The sequence below is a fragment of the Triturus cristatus genome, chromosome 11, assembly GCF_964204655.1.
Source record: "Triturus cristatus chromosome 11, aTriCri1.1, whole genome shotgun sequence".
NCBI lineage: Eukaryota > Metazoa > Chordata > Amphibia > Caudata > Salamandridae > Triturus > Triturus cristatus.
In genome coordinates, this window is record NC_140594.1 from 80,118,230 (window position 1) to 80,130,230 (window position 12,001).

At 43.5% G+C, this 12,001-nt stretch overlaps 1 protein-coding gene across 4 annotated transcripts in view; it reads right to left on the minus strand.

Moving 5' to 3' along the window:
• PI4KA (phosphatidylinositol 4-kinase alpha) overlaps nt 1–12,001 on the minus strand; it is a 548,133-nt gene that overhangs the window by 176,091 nt on the left and 360,041 nt on the right. For all 4 annotated transcript variants that reach the window (XM_085633226.1, XM_085633227.1, XM_085633225.1 and 1 more), the window contains 2 exons: nt 4,467–4,625; nt 3,630–3,781 (listed from right to left, as the gene is read on the minus strand). In XM_085633226.1, the coding sequence (XP_085489352.1) occupies nt 3,630–3,781; nt 4,467–4,625 (311 nt within the window). The remainder of the gene's footprint in view (nt 1–3,629; nt 3,782–4,466; nt 4,626–12,001) is intronic.

A 12,001-nucleotide genomic window follows, 5' to 3' on the forward strand; every position in this document is an offset into this window, starting at 1 on the left:
TCAGATGGCAAACAGTAAAGGAAATTAAGCCAGCTCCACAGCATCAGTGCTTCTTGGCACGGCACAAGTGACCGCACACTGCCCTGTGTGTTGCAGTACCAGGTGACAATTGTGTTGTCCATTAGGATTTGTACAGGTTTGCCCTTGATGTAAGGCAGAAAGTCCTTGAGAACCAACCAGTTGACATTCACCTTCAGAATATTGGAGTGGTGTTTATGCACAAGCCAAGACCAGAGGCCTCTGTGGGCCTGCTTTTGACAGCTCAGTGTCAAGTGTAACACTTTAGGCACACTTGAAAGAGAGAGAACAGGATGCCAAGATAATTTTTGTATATTGTCTGTATCATTACTGAAGGCCCCTGCTATTGTCCTATCAGACTTCTGTCTCCTGGTATGTTGTGGGTACAGTGCCTGTTCCAGTGCCTGTTCCAACTGGATGTTAGTGTTAGATGTAGGAGGACACTAGGAGTACCACAGTACATTCCCCACTCTCATCCCCAGCCTCAGAGCCCAAACTCAGTGCGGTCAAAGACTTTTGCCATCTTGAGTTTGCCCTGACAAATTGGATTTTTAGGCCTGCTTGCAGGAAGGCAAACATAAGCTTCTGCGAAGGTAGGTAGATCCAGAGCCTAGGAACCTTTACCCCATTGGTGAGGGAGTGGTAAGGGGTCACCTCCATCCACTAGCTAATGCCAGGCATAAATGCGGCATTTCCAGGCATCCACTTCAGAACCCTTTTTGGACCTCAGAAAGAGAAGAGGACTGGATCCGATGTCTGTTACTTGAGAGGTGCCCTGAAGGACCTGACGTGCTTCCTCTTGTACCCAGGATAAAGAAGTAGACACCAAGGATCAGTTGGCTGACCTCCTAGGCGACTATGGGGTTACAACAAGCTGCAAGAAGCCTTTTTCTGGAATTACCCAGCTGACCAGTGTCAACTGGACCTGGAATAAACTCTGCTGTTGGCCTCTCCCCGACACCTTATAAGCCTCTTAAGTGACTCCTCGAGGTCCTGGTGTCCTCAGAAGTTTACTCCTGTTGTCTATTGGGACTTAAAAGACTAAGTCAGAAGGTAAATCTTTGACCAGAATGAACCTGGTTGGTGTATCTGACCAGTACTACATCGTTTTGCCTCAAATTGCACCTAGGTCCTGGTCAATCGTGACCATTGAATACCATTATAGCCTTGTGCTTTTTTGGCTCTATTACAACTTAAAACTTTAAAAATTCTAATCCCTTTTTGGATTTTTGTCTTTTTGTTTATCAAACTATACTCTATGGGCCAGATGTATCAAGTGTTTTCCCGTTCGCAAACAGGCCGATTCACAGATTCGGCCCATTTGCGAATGAGAAAAGCCTTTTGGGATATATCATCCCAAAAGGCATTCGTAAAATAGGTAATCGCAATTTTTGCGATTACCTATTTTGTGAATGCATTTAGGGAATCGCAATTTGCAATTCCTTAAATGCAATGCAGGAAGCAAGAAAAAATTGCGACCTGGCTTTAAGGAATCGCAAATGACCACCAGCTTCTAGTTGGTGGTAATTTGCAAATTCCTTTAAAAATGAACTATTTTGCATTCTTCGAAGTGCATGTATGTGCGCCACATGTGCACACATGCATATTTCAGGGGTGCAACAGGGTGTCCTTTTGGCACCCTTGAAATTGCATGCGCAATTTGCGAGTACCTATTTGGTACTCGCAAATTGAAAATGCAATCCTATTCATTGATGTGGGCCTTTAGGCCGATAGGAATAAATGGGAAGGTATCCTTTAATAGCGAATCGCAATTAGTGATTCGCTATTAAGGAATATGTAGGATTTGCAATTTTTTTTGCAAATCCTACATACATTCCATTTTGCAATTCTTAAATAGCGAATCAGTAAAATTCGCTATTTAAGAATCGCAAAAGCAATTCTGGATACATCTGGCCCACAATTTCTAATTCGGTTTGGGATTTTTATTGTTTTGCATTTAGACTTTTTGATTTGTTTTTTTTTTTTTACTGTTTTGGTACTGCATAAATACTTTACACATTGCCTTAAGTTAGGCCTGTATGCTCTGTGCCAAACCTTCCAGGGTGTTGGCCTCAGGTTAATTTAGTGACTTCAATGGCTCACTCTAATAAGAGTGGGATTATTCCTTGAGGTGGGTAGACACCCACTCCAAATAATAATCTAATTTCTTACAGTGGGCAAGAATGTGCTCTCAGGACAATATATATCTCAAGTGATGTGTCAAGACAGCTAGCATTTTGGAGGTCTAAATACAGTTCATTACCAGTGTAGTGAGGATTGACGACGTTCTCTTCACCATCCCTATCACATAGACCATCCTGGAAGTCTTGTACAAGATGTGAGAGTGCACCAAATAAGACCTCAAGGCATCATAGATGGCGCAGGCAGAAGAACTACTGGAAAGTCCTCAAACACTACAAGCTTTCCCTTAGTAAACTCATAAGGCAACAAAAGCTGAGATTTTGTCAAACTCGGCCATAGAACCAATGCTATCAGAGTCAGATCCAGGAACTTTCCTTCGACTGCTAACTGCATGTCTTCTCCATGAAGGCAGAAAACTCCTATTCGCATTTGCGCCGAGGTTTGCCCTTGGGCTTCATCTTAGACTCACCCGAAGCTGGGAATCTCGATGGGGACTTGAAGAGGAGTATAGGCTGGGGACTTAGAGTGGGTCCGTTTCTTGTGCTCAGTGACGTATGTCACTTCCCACTCCCTCATAGCCTTCAGATATATCACAGAGCATTTGTCACATGACTTTAAATCATGCTTGGGTCCAAGACACCAGAAACACATGCAGGCATGTAACGGACATCTGTTTTCAGTAGGTGCGGCTTGGTTTGCAAGACTGTAGTTTTCAGGGAAGATCTCTTGTACACTGCCATTGAAACACCTTTTTGGTAGTCGGTAAAGAAATGACTTAGTTCAGGCGTGAAACTCTTGATTTGATCTGAGTTGAAGGGTGCAGAAAAAAAGAAACTTAAAATCAGCGCGAAGGGGTGGTGTCTATATACTGCTTCATCCTGTCTCTTCTGGAGGCAGGGCCTGGTTGTTGCAAAGTGTGATGGTGCCATTTACTGAAGCATAGTAGCAATTACTGTGAAAGTTTCCTGATCCAGTCTGGTGCATGGGGGAATTCAAAAGGTGAGAAATCTGCAGTTAGAAGTATCGATCAGAAAGGGATCAGCTTTAAACCTTTCCCGCTCATTGTGTTGGAGTCACATGATTTGATGACTGATGCAATTTAAACAACATTAGTGACCTGGTAATTGGTGTCATATTTATCGTACCCTACAAAATTCGGCTCTGATAAAAACTGATCAGGTGCGATAAATATCATCTATTCCCAGTATCTGGATAATATTTGGAGAATAGTATTTGGATTTCGCAGCACCGAAGTCTGCATGTTCCGGCACGTAACAGGCATTTTTCCCCAGGTAAATTTTCTCAACTTAACTGACAAAAATTGTGGTAGTGGGGTGTTAGCTGCAAAACGTATAAATCTGGTATGTGCAGTAACTGCCATTACTGCACATACCGCTGAGGTTAAGGGGGCCGCACACTACAATTAGATCGTTAGTAAGAATCATATTTAGAAGCAAAAGAGGACTTACTTGAAGCGGGGGCCTATGGCTGCCACATGTCTGTTCATGCTGCCTTTGGCACCTCCTATGTTCAGCGACAGAGATCGCTGTAGGAGGCTGGAGAAGATCTCTATCTGGTCCGAGCTGCAGTATTTGGCAATTTCAAATCTCTGACCTAGAAACTGAGTTAAAAGATTAGATAAGAAATTATCAGAGGAAAGAAGAAAAATGTCAAATGGCATATATTTTGGTGTCCAACAACACTTGCCAACGCGAACAGCCATACACACATAGAAGAGAAACAGAAACAAATAACTGAGACATGTCACAGCACACAGTTAGGCTGAGCCACACACTTCTAAAAGTGCATTATGTCCTTGAGAACAAGGGCATTGTTTGGTAAGGAAAAAGGAGTAGACCAAAGAGAGGCAACAGAAAGAAAGAATGCAGAGAAACAAAGTTGATAGGTCAGAGCGCCACTGGCTGTAGACAAAAACTGACATACAGAGTCTGGATGGGGCATATATCTATCCCACAGATCCTTTATGGCTGTATGTGCAGAGACATGCAAATTAAAATACATTAAAATGGCCATATCGGCTTTCTAATCTCAAATTTGCTGTCATTTATTCCTAGCAAGTTGTAATTGTCTTCAGGTTACATTGAAAGTCACCTTTAGCAAACCACTACAGGTGTTGAACTGCAGATGCAGACAGTTACTGCCACCAGGAGCTATCAGCGTACCTGTGAAATGGTAAAGTGCCTTTAGGTCCTGTAGATCCCCAGTGGGTGAGGCAACATGACCAACAAAAACAGGAATGGCGGATATTTGCATCGACCAGTCTCTGCTCAGCGTGCACTACTTACATCGATCCAAATGAAATGAGGGGTCACTTCTGGGGGACAAGGCTTTGGCTGACTTTCTTCTGACGCAGCCAAGGGATCTGCTTCCTTCGGTTCTGCTGAGAATAAGCCGAATTTCTGCTCCACTGTCATTTGCCAGGCACCAGCCATCTCCCTCATGAACTGTGTGAGTGAGAAAAGAAAATAATGATTTACTTGCCAATCACTATACTTACACTGCATGGGCATATTTCACAGATTTGTGTCAATATTTATCGGTATCAGGCTGGACTCATCCGTTAGTAAAACATAATTATTCAGTGGGCAATTTGGACTTCCTGGAGCAGGAAATGACCAGGTAGGCATCTCTAGCTCCTTCTCTGAAATCCATCTGAATCATATTTAGCAGCATAAGTAGTTTCTGCGACAAAAGGAAGGGAAGATGGGTTTTATATACATCTATGAAAAATATAGTCATGTAATTGGTGAACATCAGCACCTGATTTACTCTTTGTGTAGCGAAGCATCAGAGCCACTCAAATGAAACTCTTATTCTAATATTACAAGAAACACATCTTTCCTCAGTGAAAGAGTGTTGCATGCACAGTGCTGTTCCCACTGATATAAGCTTAGTGACGTAATTTTATTTCTATGCAATTACTACTTAGCAGCCTTGGAGCAGGAGCCACAACATGTGAAGCAGTTGCCCCATTGTAGTCCATCTACCACGTGTGTGGCCAAATGTGATCATCTGAGTGGCACAGTGCAGGGATGGCTGGAGCCTCATAGATGCTTCTGCTTGTCAGAGCTCTGGAATAGGACTTTGCAGCGACTATTGTGAAGTGAGGTGCTCATACAGTGCAGAGCTCTAAAGTTGACCAATGTCAGGTGTCAGCATTTCATCAAACATTTTTTATTATGGATCTTCTAAGTTACCCTTTCATTAGTACCAGAATACAAAAAGAGGAGAACAGAATGAGCTACTCACTTCAGACATGGGACAACTTATGAGCCCTACACTGTAGGAATACAATGCTGTGAATCAATATCTTGCTTGTCTCGTTATGAATTATGCTCCGAAGACAAGGTGTCCTTAAGGAAAAGGTAACTCACCCTGTAACCATTTTTTCGTAGCGGGTAGATACCCTGCTTACTTCTGTCATTTTGTGTTGGGCCCTGATATTTGCAACTTGTTTTTCTTCAAGGTTGTTTTCATCTCAGCAGGCAAGTACTGTTAGTCAAGTATATTGTTGTGGCCAAAGATAGCATGAAATGTGCATTGCATAACAATGATGTTGAAAGAAAAACATCTGTAATCATCGCTGGATGCTGGGAAGAGGGTGGGCTAATGTGACTCTACAGCACTACACACTATGAACAGATGGTTACTGCATAACTAACATTTTTCTGTTTGTAGCATGTGTGGCTGTAGATGCACATGCTCTGCATAGACTGTAAACCAGTTTCACCCCAAACAGGTGGCTAGTGAGCAGATGATGCAGATGTTTGGAACAAAGCGCGTAATACAATTTGGCCAACTAAAGCCTGCTGGCATGCTTAAACAGTAGTGTTTAGAAAACATGTGTGGTGTTGACCAAGTAGCAGCTTTGCAGATTTCTGCTGAAGGGACGTTTCCCAAGAAGGCCATAGGGAAGCCTTTCTAACGTGGAATATGCTTCTAGGGCTGCATGCAGCTCAATAGCTTGGTGCTGGTCATGACAGCTTTGTAAATGATGCAGATGGTTTTGAAGACAGTGCAGCTGGCAAGAAGAGTAAATGGAGTTCCATCTGGATGGGGGCGATGTGATCATATTTCCTCAGGCTCTGGATGAGAACTGCTGTGTCACACAGGATGCTCATAAGGGGTGTCAGTGTGAAGTCTGGACGTCCATAGAGCAGGGCATTATCACCATCCATATGCAAGTGTGAGGACTTGAACATTAGTTTTGATGTCACTTCCTGGAAGAAACAGTTGCATTTATTTTGAAGAGTAATCTGGTAATAGCCAGTCCGTGTTTTTGGGCAATATGTTCCTTGATGGTGAGGTTGGTATACGAGGTGAATCTAAATGAGTTGCCATTCAGTGAAAACTAGAGTTCGAAGCAGTCATGGTTTATGTCAAAGCCGGGTTTGTACTGATTCTTGTTTGTTTCTCTTATCAAATCACAGGAATTTTGTCTTTGCTGGGAAGTCCTGTAAGGTGCTTGACACCCAGGTCTGGATGATGAGGAAGCAGAGTTTGAAGCGTTGCATGTCTGAAGCAGAGGAGATTTTCAAGTAGAGTAGTGTGTTATCCGCACATTGGTGAATGTTGATGCTTTTATCTGTGAGTGGAGCACCAATCAGCAAGATGTAAAGGTTGAAGATGACAGGAGACAGTATGGAACCATGGGGGACTCCAGAGATGATAGGGACATGTGTGACCTGAAGGTGTCAATGTGAACAAACTGGTACTGGTTGAAAAGGCAGGATAACCAGGTAAGGTCATTGCCAGCGAATCACAATCGAGACTTCAGTGTGCATATTAGGGTGGGATGGTCAACTGTGTAGAACTCAGGTGAGAGGTCAAGCAATGACAGCAGGGGTCATTTTCATCTATGGCAAAGAGGGCATCGTCTACAATGTGTAAGGAAGGGTTCGGTTTAAAAGATGAAGCAGACTTGGTGTCATCCATGTGCTGTTGGAGCTTCTGTATTTTTCCAATGAAGAAGAGGTTGATGGCATTGCACATTTGTGTGGAGGGCGTAAGAAGTGGATTCGGCAGGGCTTGGTTGATGCACTGCTTGACTGTCTTGAACAGCGCTCTGCCTCTGTTGGTGGCTTCAATGATGGTGATGGTATAGTTCTATAGTTTTGGATGATGTGATGAGCTGTCTTCATGTTGCACAGATGGACTTCAGTATCAAGATGGCCCTGGGAGTTCTGATATTCTTCTATTTCATTTAATTTTCTGTCTGCAGATGAATCGTCTATAGTCAGCAAGTGCTTTGGAATACCAGGGCGCTGAAGGCTTTGGATTGCACTTCTGAGTTGTAATTGGGGCATGGATGTTGCGTGCGTCCTTGCACTGGTAGCTGAATCTGAGAGGAAATGCTGTCTGGAAAGGCACATCCGATCTCCTTTATTGTCAAATTTTGCTGACTGGTTGCCTCTCCATCTATCCTGTCTACAAATACGCAACCTCTGTTGTCTTCATTGGCCATACATCCAATACTGACATGATGTGCCATACTGCCTATAGGGTCAAAAAAACGATCCTTCTGAATTTTGCCCTATTCTTAGATTTTATCTTCTGAAATTCTAAATTGCTGTCTATTTTGAAGCATTACTACCGATCGAACAGCCACTGTCTGCTTTTATGTCCTGCAGCACCTCAACCACCTTTCTTCCAAAAACATAACTCCCATAAAATGGCATATCCGTCATTCGAGATTGCAATTCTGGCCTGAATGATGTGTTTGAGCGAACCAACCTCCTCATTACTGTGGCATTCACAACTTGCCTAAATGCACAGGAAGCCGCATCCATTGCTACATTAACTGACGACGATGCCTGCTCTATGTCCTCTAATATTGCTCTTGCTTTCTTTTTATCTTGCTCAGGCAACCTGTCAATGGAATCTGAAATATCACCCGATGGTTGCCTGTCAAATCTTGCAACTATTGCTGATAAATTTGCCATTTTACTGCATCTGCAGCCAAAACATTCACTCTCATCCCCATCAAGTCCCATTTTCTGTCCTCTTTATCTGTAGGTGCTGTTCGAAGAGTCGATGGATTTCCACATCTCCTGTGAGCTGCTGCTGTTATTGAATCTGTTTTCACCTAATTCAAGATGCCGCCTGATGCAGTATGCATCGCCTTATATTTCTTCTCTATTGTCACCAAGTTCACAGATGTGCATCATAGTTAACCAGTCTTCCCACAAATGATCTAACACCGAGATAGAACATGTACTTCTTTTGGATTTTCATTAAAATTGCAAAGAAAACAAGACTTCTCCTCCGCTGATGCTGGTAAAATAAAAAGTTTAGATGCTTTTCCAATTAAAGCATGAAACCTTCCAAAATCATCCGGAGGTGAAAGTCTACGCGCCGGCTCTCAGCTTTTGAGACTATAAATTGGTGTCATTCTGAATCATCATCATCATCATCACTAGCAGTTCTTGCTATATCATCAGAATCTGCCTCGTCATACCGATCAAACTTTCCGTGACCCAATGATGACGTTTGACCACCTGCATCAACATCTTCATTTTCATCTCTACTTTCACCAGGATCTCCATCTCCACCTTGTTGATTCTACTGAATCTCCTTTGAATTTCTGTTGTCTTGCCCTTGCAAATCCTCCGGTTGCAATTCTGGCGGTTGTGACGTCTCTAAAAATCCTGACTGTTACCCAGTCTGTGCCAGTGGTGGCAGCCTCTTAGAAATGTCTGCATTATATCCTGCAGTGAATAAAGCATCTGCATTGCGTCTTGCACCAGCCTCTCCCAAAGGATGAATCGATTCTTTCTTTCTGGATCCAGACAGCAATGGTCTTACCATCTGACCCCTAGCTGCATGCTGACCATATCTAGCTTTATAACCATCCACATCATGATCAATGTATTAAATGTTTAGCTGCACAGGATGATTTACCCTATCTCCTTCTGCTCTCATCACTGAAGAAGGCCTCCATATGGTCCAGATCATTCTTGTGATCTGGTTAATTATCTCATTCAGCCTCCTCATAAACTTATGAAAAAGTATCCTGCATTAATCGCGATAGTGATCGCATTGCAACAAGATAAACCACCAGTGGCTGTATTTGAATATATGGTTGTCGCTCTTTTAACTTTGGAGTTGAATACTCTTCATTGTATCCAGTAGGTGTCTTGTCGACTAAGGCATCTTCCTTCCAGTTGACAGTCCTTTCGTCGTAAATGACATGTAAATCAGTACCTTTTCACTGATGTTCGACAACATCTCCATTTCCTCGACAACATCTTCGTCGTCAGTGTCTCTCTTGGAGACAGATGACTTCTTCGATGACACTTTTCTTGCTGGAGTCGACCTCGTCGACGGTATTCATGCCTTCAACGATGGTATCCTTGTCTGCTAACCACTACTGAATATTTCGTGGACAATACTTTAATATCCCTTGTTTTTGAAGTCAACCCATTAAACCTCAAGTATTTTCACCGGTGTCTCCTCAAAACCAGAGGCTATTTTCTTATACTTTTTGGGGACATTCCTTGCACAATTCCATACTAGAAAGCGACTGAACAGACGTCTCACCCTTAAAGGCAGGGTCAGCGGGTCTTTTTGCGTGCTTGGAAGTCACCTTACTGGACTCTCCTTTACTGGTTGTGCTAGGCTCACCTCGATGGTTTGATGGCCCTCCTTCCTTGGTCTTCTAAGATTGCCAGAGCCAAATGCCTTTCTTGGTCTTTCAAGGTCCTTGTCAAGAAGTTCTTACATATCTCACACTCATCCAGGATATGGTGTGGATGCAAGCAATACAGGAACTTTGTGTTTGGATCATCCACAAAAAAATCTTCTTTTTACCACAATCTTTACAAGTCCTAAACAAAGAATTCCTACTATGAGTCTTACACAGGTTGCTGTACTACTTTGAAAACTGTCAAACTGCCTTTTTCAGATGAGCTGTCCAAGGTTTCCACACACTGAAAGTGCATCAGAAAATACGACAGGTGGAAGCCTCAGGCAGGGCAACAGCTGGATGAGGTGGTTTCTGATTGGTTTAACTTTGGTTCATGTATAATGCTGTGGACAGGAAGGAAAAGTTTAGATGTAAGGCAATGTACATGGGTGAACGGGTACACTGCTGTATTGACATTGTTTCTGAGGGCTCCCAGTCTGACAATGGGGATGGTTTCAAACATGTGAGTTATGAAAAGATCCAATACTGGAGAACTTCAGGTTGAATTCCACGGAATAACTGGGGAGAAGGGCGGTGTTATGGAGCAAACATCCTTCCAGTTTTGTCCTAGGGTCAAGACTAAGTACAGTTATTTACTTATATTCAGGTGAACCGGAAGTATGATCTTATTTTTTTGTTTCTTTATACAGAATGGTTGTTGTCCCTAGGCCTTCCAGCTGTGCAAAGTAGATAGCCTGGAGTCCCATGGGGCCTTGAAATCTGAGCACAAGGAAGGAGAATGTCCAGTCCCGATCGAATATCGAAGTCCTGATCGAAGACCAGGAGCACGCCCATGGCTCCTATCCCTCCTCACATGCAAGTTGGTGATTTCCCGCCAGATCGACCCCAAGAGTGTTCCCAGGTTGAGGCAGAGCAACGCTGCTAATGGAGTAAAGCATTGAACGCCGATCCCAGCCTCAACAGGCACTGACTTTTGCCATTCACGTCTTTCCGAAACCAGACTGACTGATGAAGAGCAGCAGAGAGCAATGTCTAGTAAACACACAGCCAATGGTGTCCTTGCTCAACTGGTTGTGGTTCACCATCAGAGCCAAGAAAAAACATCTTCAGCCCCAGCAGATCAAACCCTTCTTAAGGTTGATCCTAGGCGCTGTCAAGGAGAAGGCAAGTCCAAATCAAGAGAGAAAGTAGAGGCATTTCAAAAGCTGCTGCCTCTTTTTCAGATAGGACATCCTCTTACAGTAAGCACGGTAATGAATGTGTTGTTGATGATGGCTTCATGTATCACAATGGTGTCACATGCCAGACTGCACATGCGCCTAGTACAAGGATGCCTTGCAGGCAATTTTCACAAACAGAGGGTCATTAGGAGGATTAAGTTTTGGGGGAAACAGCCTTTACTACGCAACCGTTGCAATGCATGCCATTAAATTGCATGTCGTTGCAACGAAAAAGGTGTGCAGCAGTGGGTAGAAGGTGTTGGATTGACTCCAACACCTTCCCTACTGTTGCACACACTAGAGTTGGAATAGAAGATTAATCTATTCCAACTTCCAGCGCTCCCCAACAGAAAGTTGGGGTAAAGGTTGGCGTTGCAACAGCATGCGATGTAATGGCATGCGTTGTAACGTCACATATTCTGTTTTGGTAAAGGACAGAACTCCATTCCCTCTCCTATTTTAGAACAGCAACAAACTGCTGTTAAGCAGGCCTTTTCTCGACCCACTTCCACAGGTGGCCATTATCACAGGGGCCTCATTCAAGGGATGGAGAGCTCAACTACATGACTGTTTAGGGTATCTGAACCCCACATCAGGGACGCCATATCAACTGCCTAGTGTTCTTGGACATCCATCTGTCCCTTTGAGCTTTCTTCAAGCTCATTCGAAACAATACAGACTCCATAAAGACAGACTTCAGACGTGTTATCTCGAGAATAATGGAGGGAGCCAAATGGCCTCAACGGTCTGCACTGGCCCAGATATGTCACTAGGCTATTTTCAACAATATCCAGCTCTTCATGGAGCATTTCTGGGGTGAACAACTTTGTGGACCTGCTAAGGTACTTCAGCCAGTAGGGAACTTCAACCACTGATCTGTTTGCCACCCCCCAAAATACAAAATACCAAAACTGTGCCTCTGAGTACCCACAGTCCAAGGGCAATGCACTACGGA